The sequence below is a fragment of the Tamandua tetradactyla genome, chromosome 2, assembly GCF_023851605.1.
Source record: "Tamandua tetradactyla isolate mTamTet1 chromosome 2, mTamTet1.pri, whole genome shotgun sequence".
NCBI lineage: Eukaryota > Metazoa > Chordata > Mammalia > Pilosa > Myrmecophagidae > Tamandua > Tamandua tetradactyla.
Genome location: NC_135328.1, coordinates 196822635 through 196836518, shown reverse-complemented (window position 1 = coordinate 196836518; position 13884 = coordinate 196822635). Strand labels below are relative to the sequence as shown.

General features: G+C 56.6%; 1 protein-coding gene across 2 annotated transcripts in view; it reads left to right on the top strand.

The window, feature by feature from the left end:
* Positions 1-13884, top strand: part of PTPRU (protein tyrosine phosphatase receptor type U) — a 103542-nt gene that overhangs the window by 41100 nt on the left and 48558 nt on the right. Inside the window, exons 10-16 of one of the 2 annotated variants that reach the window (XM_077150542.1) lie at positions 225-426; positions 774-876; positions 3429-3702; positions 4959-4995; positions 5764-5902; positions 10479-10508; positions 13142-13299. In XM_077150542.1, coding sequence (XP_077006657.1) covers positions 225-426; positions 774-876; positions 3429-3702; positions 4959-4995; positions 5764-5902; positions 10479-10508; positions 13142-13299 — 943 coding nt within the window. The remainder of the gene's footprint in view (positions 1-224; positions 427-773; positions 877-3428; positions 3703-4958; positions 4996-5763; positions 5903-10478; positions 10509-13141; positions 13300-13884) is intronic. The other variant, XM_077150541.1, reaches the window with a different exon arrangement.

Sequence of the window (13884 nt, the reverse complement as noted above, 5' to 3'; positions counted from 1 at the left end):
TTGGCTATGACCTGGGTCTCTGGCCCTGTGGGTTGTGGGGAAGAGGGCACTGAAGGGAAGAGGGAGAAGTGAAGGTGCCCAGGGTCCTGGGCTAAGGGGAACCCACAGTCCCACTGAGCCTTTCCCCTTTGCCAAGTCTCATCCCTAGCTCATCTGAAAGATGGTGGGTGGGAAGCTTCTGGGTCACAGCCCCGTGCCTGCCCACCCGCCCATCCTGCCCCCAGATCAGCTACCAGAGCATCGAGTCGTCAGACCCGGCGGTGAACGTGCCGGGCCCACGACGCACCATCTCCAAGCTCCGCAACGAGACCTACCATGTCTTCTCCAACCTGCACCCAGGCACCACCTACCTGTTCTCTGTGCGTGCCCGCACTGGCAAAGGCTTCGGCCAGGCGGCACTCACCGAGATCACCACCAATATCTCAGGTGAGCCCTGCCTGGCCTCTGCTTGGGCCCTTTGGTGGTGGCCCAGGATCTCAGGGTTCCATGGGCAGAGAGGGAGGTGGGGGAATCCTAGGGCTGGGTATAGAAGGTCCCTGCTGAGAAAAATGTGGCATTTAGGGAGATCAGGAAGGATTAAGTCAGAGGAGGCAGGAGACTGGTCAGTTGAATTAGAGGGCTGAGGTCAGAGGTCAGGGAAGCTCGGCTTAGAGGATCAGATAGCCTAAGGCTAAAGGGGAAGGGATCCGGGGACAAGGGTCAGGGAGGTGGAGATCTGGCCTTCCTGGTCCAGGTGACAGGCTCTGTGCTTATGTCCCTGTGCCCTTCCCCAGCTCCCAGCTTCGATTATGCTGACATGCCGTCACCCCTGGGCGAGTCTGAGAACACCATCACTGTTCTGCTGAGGCCAGCACAGGGCCGTGGTGCCCCCATCAGGTGGGAAAGCCTGGATGGAGGGGTGGGAGGCCAGGGCCGTAGGGAAGAGGCCCTCCTCTGACCCCAAGCCCCCCCACTCAGGCCAGCTCACCCTTTTCCTCCTTCAGTCCTCCCACTCAGGGCTTAGTGTCTGAAGGAGGATGTTCTGGGATCCTGGTCAGGCAGAAGCCGGTGGTCCCCCTTCCCCCGTCAAAACCATGGGTGGCTGTGGTGACTATCATAAGGTATCTGGACAATACCCACCTGGAAAGGTGACCATTCAGGCCAGTCTATCAGAAACCTTGTAGAAGTGAAGCTCTGGGGGGGTCTTATTCTCAATTTTTTTTTCCCTGGAAGGTGCTATCTAGGGGGACACAGGGATGGGTTTTCTAGAAGGCTAGCTAGGTCAGCTGGCCAGATTGGGCTGTCTCGCTGGAGTGGTTAAGAGCTTGGTTTCTCTACTTGCTTCTCCCTGGAGGAAGCTGGTCTTCTGATGCCACGGTGGCTACTTCTACTGCAGAGAAGGTGCTTGGAGCTAAGATGGTATTGATGTGTAGTGTGGGGGTGTGAGTGTGTGTATAAGGGTTGTGGTATGTGTGTATGAGGGTACTTGAGAGGTGAGTGTGTGTGGGAATATGAGAGCATAAAGTTGTGTAAGGGGTATGTGTGAGTACATGCTTATTGTTAGCCAGGCACTGTGCTAGGGACTTATATGCATGAGGTTATTTTATCCTCCTGGCAGGCCTGCCGAATGGGTATTGTTATCTTATTTTTCATATCAGGAAACAGGCTCCAAGAGCCTAATTAACTTGCCTAAGGCAAGTAAACAATAGAACTAGGATTTGGAACCCAGGTCTGTCTGCAAAACCTGCATCTTTTCTTGAAGTCACAGAGCCTCCTAGCTCATCTGGTCCACCCCCTTCTTCCTCAAAGGTGCAGTACACTGGGAGAGAGTGACAGCCTTTGTGTGGCAGGCGTGGGGAGAAAGCCCAAGTAGGTAGTGGGTTGCCCAGGTGCCCTTGACAGCCCCTCATTTCCTCACCCCCCTTCCCCTTCCATTCCCCTCTCCTGCTTTGTCTCCCCTCACTCTCCTTACAGGAAATGATCCTGTCCAGGGCCCATACTCAGAATCTCAATGCAGACCTAGAAAAAAATCAGGCCACCTGTGGACACTTTGCAGGAGGCTTAGGACTTTGTGCAACTGCATGTGGGAGGAGTTGGGAACCCAATGGCACCTTTTCCTTTCCTTGGCCTCTCAAGGGATCCTGTGATTGGTCAGCTTCCCTCAGGGATGATGATAGGACTGGGGGCAGGCATGATGGCTGTGTGACCTTGGGGGTGTCTCTTACCCTCTCTGGGCCTCTTATCTGCACCACGGGAATCATCCTGCCCACCTTGCGGGGTGGCTGGGAGAGGTCAGTGTGGTTACCCAGGTTAAGGTGCACTTTGTTCATGGCTGATGTTGATTCTCATCATCTCCTGGTGGGACTCGGGGCTGGGGGAAGCCTGACGTCAGCCTGGAAAATGGAGGCTGAGAGGAGCCTGGGCTGGTGTTGATAACCGCCTAGAGACAGGGAACAGGCTGTGTGGCCCAAATCCCAGGAACTTGGGGTGATCCCCCTGCAACTTCAAAGCTCAAAAGAAACAGCTGGAGAGCAAGGAAAAGGCAGTTCCACTCCCCAGAGCAGAGGCTGTCAGTACTGGGAGGTCACATGGCAAGACGTGACCCAGGCTGTGACTGGAAATATTTAAATTTATCAGCTTTTGTTGATTTACTCTGGGCTTTGGTCCACAGAGGATTTGGAGGAGTTCACAGCAAAAGCCCATTCAGCAAAGCAATAAAATAAACAGAAGCATAAAATCTGCGACCAGGGAACACACAGAGAGTGGGCAGTCAGGACCCAGGAGACAATGGAACTCGGATTTGCAGACCAGAGGCTGCCTCAGGGCTGGAAGGACAGAAGAGACCTAGGTTTAGGTGTGTCCTTGTTTGCTTGCTTAGTGACACTCCCCTCCACTCGAGTGTCAGTTCCAGGGAGCCTCCGTAGCACAGGGCCTGGCCCATTGTCTGAACTCAGTAAGTACTTGATGAATGAATGAATCTCCTCTAACCCTCGCATTTACAGAGGCCCATTTACAGAAGGGAACCGTTGGTAACTGCTGGGTGCAGCCTGAGGAGCTGGTTTGCAGGGTCCTGGACAAGGCATCGAACGTCTCATTGGGCAGGCAGGATGGGGCCTCAGGGCTTGGTTTGGGTGAGCAGGGCCCATCATGGAGGCTTTACAATAAAAAGAGCTGACACGCAGCCGCTGCTTGCTAAACCTGCAAGGTTTCTAAGTGCTGTGCCTCATTTTGTCCTTACATCTTGCTCGTGGGACAGTCCTGTGATCATTCCATTCTACAGAAGAGGAAATGGAGGCCCAGGGAGGTTAAGTGACTTTCTCAGCTAGGAAGATGCAGAGCCCAATTAGTACCCTGGTCTGCCCGCCCTCAGATCCCATGCTCTTAGCCATCGGGTGGCTCCCTTCGTCCTCGGCCTTCCTGATCGCTCACAGCCCCCCCTCCCTGTCCAGCGTGTACCAGGTGATTGTGGAGGAGGAGCGGCCGCGGCGGCTGCGGAGAGAGCCAGGGGGCCAGGACTGCTTCCCGGTGCCATTGACCTTCGATGCGGCGCTGGCCCGTGGCCTGGTGCACTACTTCGGGGCGGAGCTCACAGCCAGCAGCCTGCCCGAGGCCATGCCCTTCACCGTGGGCGACAACCAAACCTATCGCGGTTTCTGGAACCCACCGCTTGAGCCCCGGAAGGCCTACCTTATCTACTTCCAGGCAGCAAGCCACCTGAAGGGGGTAAGGGCCCCTTCAGGGTCGTGGTGGGGGCGGGTGGGGTGGGGTGGGAGCCAGGTTGGGGACTTCTCGGAGCTGGCCCACCACAGAGGCCAGAGCTACAGCTGGAGACCCAGACGACTCTCCTCACTTGCAGCCTCCTGCTCCTCCACGAGCCCCGCCCCTCTCCTGAGCCACGCCCCTTTCCTGAGTCCCACCCCCTCCCCTGAGTCCCGCCCCACCCCTGTGTCCCGCCCCTCTCCTGAGTCCAGCCCCTCTCCTGAGTCCCATCCCACCCCTGGGTCCCGCCCCTCTCCTGAGTCCCGCCCCTCTCCTGAGTCCCACCCCACCCCTGAGTCCCGCCCCTCTCCTGAGTCCCACCCCACCCCTGAGTCCTGCCCCCTCTCCTGAGTCCCGCCCCACCCCTGAGTCCCGCCCCTCTCCTGAGTCCCGCCCCTCTCCTGAGTCCCGCCCCACCCCTTAGTCCCGCCCCTCTCCTGAGTCCCGCCCCACCCCTGAGTCCCACCCCTCGCCTGAGTCCCGCCCCTCTCCTGAGTCCCGCCCCACCCCTGAGTCCCGCCCCTCGCCTGAGTCCCGCCCCTCGCCTGAGTCCCACCCCACCCCTGAGTCCTGCCCCCTCTCCTGAGTCCCATCCCTCTCCTGAGTCCCACCCCACCCTTGAGTCCCGCCCCTCTCCTGAGTCCCGCCCCACCCCTGAGTCCCGCCCCTCTCCTGAGTCCCACCCCTCTCCTGAGTCCCACCCGACCCCTGAGTCCGGTCCTCCTGGTGTCTGGCATCTTATCACAGAGTCCTGCCCCCTCTCTAAGGACCAAATCTTCTATCTCAGGCTTCTGTTTCCCGGGAGGAGTCTGCCTCCGGTTCTTCCTTTCTTGACCAGATCTTGAGGCTTAGGCCCCATCCTCCTCATTGAAGCTCTGCCCTCTTTCTCAGGTGGAAGAGAGAGCCCCCTTGGGATGCTCTCTCCCAGCCTTCTCTTTACCTAAACAGATCTCTGGACTTAGGCTCCACCCTCATTTCTGAGGCCCCACCCTGACTGTTCCTTTCTCTCTTCCCTCTGATCTCCTGTGCCTCTCCTGAGGCCCTATTTGCAGTGCCCTTCCTCCCTGGTGCCCCTCCCAGGGCTTCCTGCCAGGTGGGGTGTCCTTAGTTACAGTCCACATACAGCAAAACCTTGACCAGGCCCAAGAAACGCTGCCCGAGCTGTGGGGAGGGTCAGGTCGGGGCATCAGTGGAGCTGAGACCCCCATCTGTGCCTCCAGGAGACCCGGCTGAACTGCATCCGCATCGCCAGGAAAGGTAAGCCCCCCTGGGCTTCTTCAGCCCTTCACTGGTGGGCTCCGCGCCTGCCTGGCTCTGGGGAGGTGGCCCTGAGGACCCAGGGCTGTGGGAGCAGAGGTGGGTGGCAGCAGGCCTGAGAACAGGAGGGGTGTCCTTTCTGGGCCCTCATGTGGCCCACCTCAAGGGCTGCTTCTGCAGGGCTGGACAGCAGGGCTCATCCGAGCCCCATTCCAAGCCCCCACGGTGGTCATAGCAGGGGTCTTGGCGGGGATGTGGCCCGTGGCTGGGCACCATTAGGGTTGGGTCCAGGGTGATGGTTTTCCGTGGCGAGAGAGAGAAGTGCAGGTGGTGTGACCCACGTGTGGGCCTCGTCCCTGCTTCCACCCAGAGGGTGTGGTTGGTTCCCCCTCCTGAGGTGTCCCAGCCATGCCAGACACATAATTCTCTCCTCCCATCCCTTGCCAGGAGAGCAGAAGGGTGAGTTTGAAGGCCCCAGGTATCCTCCACCCCCCCATGCACTGAAAGATGGGGAGGAATTGAGAAGGCAGAGCGAGGGAGGCTATTCTTGATAGGGGAAAGTGTAAGCAAAGACTTCTGGCACAGGAGCGCAGGTTTTACGGGATGGCCAGGAGATAAGTCTGATTAAAAGGCAGGGTACATGTTGGGGATGAGGAACAACTGTCTCTGTGTAGCCCAGCTTGTCCCTTGGGGCTGGGACCCCTGCAGGCAGGAGGTAGTTGATCCCTATCTCCCCTCTGACCCTTTGTCCTGCTTCGTTCTTCCCAGCTGCCTGCAAGGAAAGCAAGCGAGCCCTGGAGGTGTCCCAGCACTCGGAGGAGATGGGGCTCATCCTGGGCATCTGTGCGGGGGGGCTGGCTGTCCTCATCCTCCTCCTGGGAGCCATCATTGTCGTCATCCGCAAGGGGTGAGTGGAGCCGGTACCCTGGCTCACCCACTGCACCTGTGCCTCCGACGCCTGGCGGGCATCGAGAAACAGTGGCTGGGGACAGCTGGGACAGTCGCCTGGAGGGTGTGTTGAGAGCTGCCAGCCTGGATGTCAGGCCTGTGGATGGAGCTGAGCTGGGCAGTGGGAAGCCAGAGACTTGGCACATGGAGCTGCCCTGGGGTGGCTTGGCTGGAGCCCCAGTGTGGCTGGTACCAGGTGCCATTCTCCAGGGAAGGGTGCTCAGTGCCTGCTACTGAGAGGTGCTGGAAGCTGGCACTACCCTCCTGTGGCTGCTGGGGCTGCTCCAAAAGGGAGGCTGTGGGGGTGGCTTGACTCTGACTTCCCGGCCCTCTGCAGACTTTCTGTCCTCTTATCTGCCCTGACCACGGGCATGTGCAGTTGACCCTGAATAGTGGGGATGGTACTCAGTCCCCTTTAGATCCTGGGCCCCCAGCCATGGCAGTTGCAGGCCCCCTACCCTTACCCTTCCTTGTAGGCTCAGCTTGCCCTGAATGCTTCCTGTTGATCCCTGAGGAGTCCTCCTGGGCCCAATACTGAGAGAAAACCCCTCTCCTGCCCCTTCGTCTCCCAAGCTTGAAAGGTCCGGGCTGTGTTTGTGTGTGGCGCATCTCCTGGTGCATTTTTTCCATGGGTAGCATGAATTCCAGCACATCTTAGAATCTAAAACTTAGAATCCTGGTATTTCAGAAATCTAGGAAAAAAATTCTGTGAGTCTCAGAATTTCAGAATTGTAGAGGCTTAAAACCCCAGAAAATGCAAGTTGCCATGGAATTCAGGGCATCAAGTTTAGTGGTTTTCAAATCTTCTGAGAGCACAGAAGCTATCTTTGAAACACCACAAAAATCTCTCCTGGGAGTCTAGTACAGGTTGTAGATGAGGGCAGAGCAGCCCTGGTTAGAGCTGGGGTGAGGGCTTCTGGGACCCCTCTGCTTGCCACCCCCCCCCCATTCCCCATCAGGCAGCCCCCCAGGATACTGTGGTCCAAGTGCCTAAATTGAGCAATGGAGATGCCAAGGCCAGAGAGGGCAGAGACCTGTCCGAGGCCACCCAGGGAGGCAGAGGCAGGCACCTCTCTCCCCACCTGAGTGCTGGCTTTTGTAGCTCCTGCTGCTGCCAGGCTGGGAACACATGGGTGAGTTGGCGCTGGATATCAGGGCTGCTGGGTGCAGATAAGTAGATTCCAGGGAGCTGAGAGAAAACTGGCCAGGAGCGCCTTGCCTGAAGCCAGGTACCAGCAGGGGAAGAGAGTCTGGAGATGGGACATGCCAATGGAGTGGGCATGAGCAGATGGCCTATCCCAGAAGAGGGGCTCTCGCTTTACCCTTTCTTAATCCCTGCACAGCTTCATGAGACAAAAAAATGTTAAGTATCATTTAGTGAATAATTACTATATGCCAAGAGCTATATATGCTTGGTCCACAAAGACCTCAGTTATTGAGTGCCTACTGTGTGCCAGGCGCTTTCCTGAAGTAATCAGGAAGTGGAGCAGATAGGGCAGGACATTCCTTATTGGACCTTGACCCGTGAGGCAGCTTTTGCTCCCTCTTTGCCAACAAAGAAACTGTAATTAAGTGACTTGCCCGTGTCACCCACACGGGGCCTGCTGTGAACCCAGGCTCTCATGTCCTCAGGTAGGAAGGGCCTCCTCACCTCTGCCACACAGTGGGTGCTCCGTAAGTGACAGTTCCCTATACTTCTAGCAAGGTTTTGCCTTATTAGGGTCCTGAGAGGTGAATGAAGGTTTGGGGTGGGGAGTTACTGCAGAGAAGACTGTAAGAAAGGTATCAGATTGGGCAAGGTTGCAGGTGGTGTTTGAGGTCCTAGAAATCTAACCCTCAAGTAGAGAATATTGACAGCATGCCATCCACCCCTCCAAAGAGAGTGTTGGGCCCAGGAGGGGATGGGTTAGAGACACAGCCAGGGCCCCTTTAGGAAACCCTCTGTCTTATGCAGCTGCTACCCCCATAAACCCTTCCAGGCTACCCCTGAAGCCTGTGAAGCAGCTACCAGGCTTCCCCCCTGCCCCGGCACCTTCTTTCTTCCTCTGAAAGCCATTCATTTCCTCTCTGCATCCTCCTGGATCCTATCCAGGCTCTTTCAGAGTCCACTGTTCTCATCAGGGCTCCCCAGTCTGAATTGTGGGGTGCCCCTGGGAGAAAGCAGTTCTGGCACAGAACAACCTGGCATGTGAACTTAACTGACAGTTGAGGAGGTTGCTGAGGGAGGGCTGTGGCAAATCCTTGTTGGAGGAAATAGGGGGCTCAAGGGGTATGGGAAGCAATCTGGGGTCAGCTGGGAGGAATTCTCAGCTTCTCCATCCTGCTCTGGCTGTTTGGACAATCAGATTTGATGGAGCTGACCTTACGCCTGGTCAGGAGAGTTCTAGGGCGTGGAAGGGGAGGCCTGGCCAACCCTGTGAGTCAGGTCCCCTTGTTCTGCTCCCAGATTTCCCACTCTTCTTTGCACTTTCTTCAGCCTGCACTTTTTCAGTTATTTATTTGTGCTTTGCTCAGTGTTTATCTTCCCTCCTTGATTGAGAGCTCAATGAAGGCAGAGAAAGTTTTGTCCTGTTGGCTACTGTGTCCCCATAGTCTGGCCCGTGGGGTCTGATCCTCCTGGTCTCTCCACCCACCACCCACCCCCAGCCTCGCTGGTGGGGAAAACCTTTTGGGGAGGGAGGCAGGGAGGTGCTGCTCACTGACCCCTGCTGAGCATGTGCTTCCCATGGCTTTAACCTCACAGCACCTGTGGAGGGAGGGGGGAATTATTCATGACCTCACTTTTTTTAGAGAGGAAATTGAAGCTCACATCGGTGGAGATCGTTAATTTATTTTCACTTCTTTACTGATCATTCAATTCAATAAAACATTTATTGAGGGATTGTAATGTGCCAGGCACTGTGCTGGGCCCTGGGGATCGCTTGGTGGGTAAAACAGACCAGGGTGCTGCCCTCTTTGAGTCAGTGGGAAGACTGACATTCAACTAGCAAAAGCACAAATGGGTAGAGGGATTACAAATTGTGGTAAGTATGATTAAAGAAAGAATAGGGTGCCTAAGGTTGGGGTTTAGAGATAGGGTAGGGAACACAATTTCGTTGGCAATTGTAGGGGAGTGGTTAGGGAAGACCCTTTTGAAGAAATGACATTTCACGGGAGACCAGAAGAATGCCACTCCTCCAGCCACCGGGGCTATGGGGACCTGGATCCCCGCCCCCAGGGTCAATAAGCCATGCTGTGTGACCTCGAGCCAATCTTCTGACCTCGCTGGGCCTCAGTCTTCTATGCTTCTCTCTTCTTGCCTTCCCACAGTCTGCAAGATTTCCTTGTGAAAACTATTCCTTGGGGTCCCTGCTGATGGGGTGATGTGGTGGGTGAAGGGAGGATCCCTAGAGGTGCCTGGATGGGGAGTGCAGAGGTGGTTCTGGGGTCAGGGTCCTGAGACAGGCATCTGGAAGCCTCAGCCCTGGTCTGGACTTGGCTGCTGACCCACAGAGTGTCCAGGGCAGACACACTTGTCTCTGGGACTCCGATTTCCCCTCTGGGGAATGGGAATCAGCCCTACTCTGCTTACCACTGTGGGGACTTTGCTGTCATGTTGGGCCTCTTGGCCCAAGCTGTGCTTTGGGTGCCCCCATGAGGGGGCAACTTGGCTCCTTTAACAGGAGCATCTGGGTAGGTGAGGGGGTACCCCTAGGTTTGCCCTGGGAGTCCTGCTGGAATCCTCTCTGTCCCCTCCCTGCCCCTGGCCATTCTTCCCCTCCCCGGCCGAGGTATATGCAGAAAGCTGACCTGGGACAAAGGGGCCTGCAGGTGCGAGCAGCTTCACACTGAGGGTGGGGGGCTGTCTACAGCGGGTGGAAACAGCACTGGGTGAGCAGTGGTTACCCTTGAGTGCTGCGTTGTCTATGTGTGAGTGTATGTGTGGGAGTGTCCATGCCTATGTGTGAGTGTATGAGTATGTTTGTGTGCGAGTATATGTCTTTGTGTCTTTCAGTGTATATGTTCAAATGCATGTGTGTGAATGTGTGCATGCATGAATATATGTTTGTGAGTGCATGTGACTGTGTGCAACCATGCGTGTGTGTGTATGTATATTAGTGTGTGTTTCTGTTTGTATGAGTGTATGTGTTAATGTGTGTCTATGTGAATGTCTGTGTGTGAGTGCACATTTGTGTGTCTGTGTCTTTGTGCTTATTTCTCTGTGTATGTGAGTGTGTGTCTGAATGTTTTAGAAAGCTCTGCTCCCCCCAGGCCCTTTCCCTTCTGCCCCCTCCCTCACTCCAGCAGCAGTACCCAGCACCCAAAGGAGGTTCTGGAAGGGCCTTTGGGTCCTGGCCCTCAGCTGCTGAGCCCGGCCTGCCTACGGGACAAGGAAGGCTCCTCTGGCTCATCTCCCACCCCCCAGCCCTGGACAGTCCCCTCCACAGCACAGAAGCACCCAGGCCCCTCCCTACTGGCTGGGCGCTGCCCTCAGCCCGGCCTTGCTGGAAGGAAAATGGACACAACTGTGCTGTTCTCTCTTTGCACGCTGCCAGGAGAGACCACTATGCCTACTCCTACTACCCGTAAGTAGCCCCGCCTGGGCCTTTGGAGTCCCGGCCCCTCCTAGGGTGAGACCCCCCTCCACCAGGCCTGTGTCCCCAGGTGCTCCACGGCCACTGCTGTCTCTGGTGTCCCACCTGCTCTGACCTCTCTGCGTCTTCCTCCTGGTGTGGCCCCTATGAAAGCTGGTCTTGTGGCCAGGTTCCCGGGTTCCAGACCAGGCTCTGCTGAGTCCCCGGGCAAGTCACTTAACTGCCCTGAGCCTCAGTTTGCTCTCCACCCCTGGAGGCAACCCATGGTTTGAACTGTCCATTCTTGCTGGTTGCAAGGACCTCCCAACCCCAAAGTCTGTGTCTGGGAGTGTCCTCACTTAGGTCCTGCTCTGGCGTCCCCAGCACTTGTGCTTGCGTGTGTGTGGGGGAAGGGGGATCCAGACCTCCTCCCTGCCGGCAGCTCTTCCAACAGGGCAGACAACCCCCAGGTCCCAACCAGCCGCTTCTCCAGCCGGGCCAGCCCTCGGCGCTGCAGACCCACCACTGCCCGGGCCGTCCTCGGGGCCAAGCCCCGGCCTCAGTCCTACACAGACCCCTCCCAACAAGCCGTGGCGCAGGAGCTATTATCACTCCCGTTTTACTACGAGGCAACTGAGGCCTACAGAGGTCCAGGGCCTTGTCAGAGGTCCCAGAAAGTGCCAGAGCTGGGGTTGCAGCCCAGGCCTCCTGCCCACTCCACAGCCTGCTGATGCAACTGCCTTTCTCTGTCCCCTCTTTCTCTGCAAACCTTCCAGAACATTCTCCCACCTGTGTTTCTTCCTCTTGCACAGCAGGCCCAGATGGCCCCAGGCCAGCTCAGAGGGCAGTTGGTCTCTCATCTCCTCCCCTGGACCCACTACTTGCATCAATGTCTCCCAAAGCCACATCAGCTTTTCCAGTAACCAAACCCCTGTCTACTCACACTGAGCCTCCAGCTCGGCGTCTACAGGAATGGCTGACAAGGCAGTTCTCCCTCCCTCTCTATTTGTGCATTTCACTTGTGAACCTAAATGGGGAACATTCCATCTGCTTCATCTCACATTGAGACCAGTGGAGGCCCACAGTGTTAGGGCCCCTCCTGGCCTCTGTCCTCTGTGCACCTGATGGGTTTGGATTTGTAGATCTTCTTCCAGGGAGGCAAAGAGTTCTGGACTGGGAGCAGAGCCTGGTGGCACTCCACTGGAGACTGTCTTCTGGTCGTTGACAGGCCTTTTTTGGCACCATTGTTCAGCCAGCTTTATTGGTTGTCATCTGTCCATTATCCTCTGTCTGTCTTCCCTGTGGCTTTGCTGGTCCTTGGCCTGTCCCTCCCTCTTCCTGTCCACTTTCCCAACTTCTTTCTCTCCTTGTCATTGTCCCTTTAGTCTCTCTTCTCCCCCTTCCTTTTCTGAATCCTAATTCTTTCTCCCTCACCCCACTCCTCCCCTTTCCTTTCTTCCCTCCTCCTCCACCTTCTCTCATACTGGTCATCAAAGTCAGGGCCAACAGAGCCTTCTCCTCACCAGCCCCCAAAGGCCCTGGCTTCAGTGAGGAGATGCCAAGATCCTGGCAGGTGGGCCTGGGGTGGGAGGCCGGGCCCTCAGCCATCTGTGGTCCAGGCTGGAAAGGGTGTGCTGACCTCCACGCCCTGCAGCAGTGGTCCTCAGGCTGAGCAGACAGCCTTCTCCTTAGCACAAGAAGGACATCAAGACTCTGGCAGGAGAGACATCCAGAGGTCTTCATGTCCTCTCCAGCCCCAGGGAGCTCTTGAGTCCAGGACTGGATTTGCCTACCTGGGAAGACGCCTTCACTGGCCTCCTTGTCCTCACTGATGATCAGTGTCCCTGAGCCCACGTTACCTGGAAGTTCTTCCTCAGGTCTACCCCACATCCTGCAGGCTGTAGGGCCGAGCTGGGGAATGGTCCTCTTGTCTGGAGCCTTCCCTGTGACTGGGCCTCTCAGACTTTTCTCCATCCTCAGTGCAGGTCCCAAGTCCTTTCCCATGGGAAAGGGAGCTGCAACCCCTGCATCCCCACCCATTTCTTCCACTTTCTTTCTAGTCCCTCAGGAGGCAGGAGTCACAAACTGCCATCTTCCTCTCTCAGGCTGGCCTGGAGGAAGGAGCTGGGCAGATGGGCATTTGTGGGAAGACAGCCCCTGTGTGGATTTCTCTTTACAAGTCTCCTGTGGTGGTGGGGGCTGTCCTGGGGGCTTCTGGGGTAAGGGTAGTAAGGAGAAGCCAAAGTTGGAGTTCATTCTGTGCCCTGGGGTAAATGCCTGAGCGCTAGCTGGGCTCTACCCTAACTTTGTCAAGAAGGAAAGAGTGTAGAAGGCCTTCCTTCCCATCTCCTGAGCTTTGGGCCAGTGGGACTTAGGACCTGGGTCTCAGCCTGAGGCCACTGCTGCCCCATCCCTTGCACAGGTCCCCAGAGCCGGCACCCTGTCCAGTCCCTTTCGGGAGAGGCAGCAGCTCTCTGGGTCTGTGGATGAAGGATGGAGGCAGAGCCTCCGCAGCATCCAGAGATGCTTCTAGGATGATACCTGCTCCTGGCCTCGAGGCCTCCCGACTGCTGGGCCTCCCCAGCCTCTTCTGGGCGCTGTCCAGCAGCTCAGTGCCCACCTCTCCTGGCAATCCCCCTCTGCAGGAAGCCGGTGAACATGACCAAGGCCGCCGTGAACTATCGCCAGGAGAAGACCCACATGATGAGCGCCGTGGACCGGAGCTTCACGGACCAGAGCACCCTGCAGGAGGATGAGCGGCTGGGCCTCTCCTTCATGGACACCCATGGCTACAGCCCCCGGGGTGAGTGCCTGCTCCTCCTGCCCCTTCCTCGTGGCCTGGGCCTCCCCTCCCCGGACTCCTGGGCCAACAGGACTGAGCCCCCCAGGGCCCTCCCACACCAGATGGGAGCTGGAAAACCCCTAAGCAAAACTTATGCATTTATTGTGCTCCTGCTGTGTACCAGCACTGGCACTGGAAATACAAAGAAGCACAGCTATTAATTATCCTTGTATTGGAGGAGTTTTAGGGTAATTGAGGATTCAGCCACAAAAATAATAGGAATGTGATGTTGAACGTGATTGCACAAAGTGTTTGGCAGTTGGGGGTAGGAGTGGAGCTCCGTGGAGAGTAATGCTATGTGATAAGAGGGGATCAGAGCACAGCCTTCCCACTGATTGAGTGCCTGCTCTGTGATATTGGAGATCCAGTGATTTATAGGGAAGGCTCTGGAGTCACATAGACCTGGGCTTGCATCTCAGATCCTTTGGAGATGTATGACCTTGGGCATGTCACTTAACCTCTCTGGGTGTCTGTTTCCTCCTCTATAAAATGGGTCAGCATCGTGGGGCTGCTGGGAAGACAAAGTGGGATTGTGTGTGCAAGTCA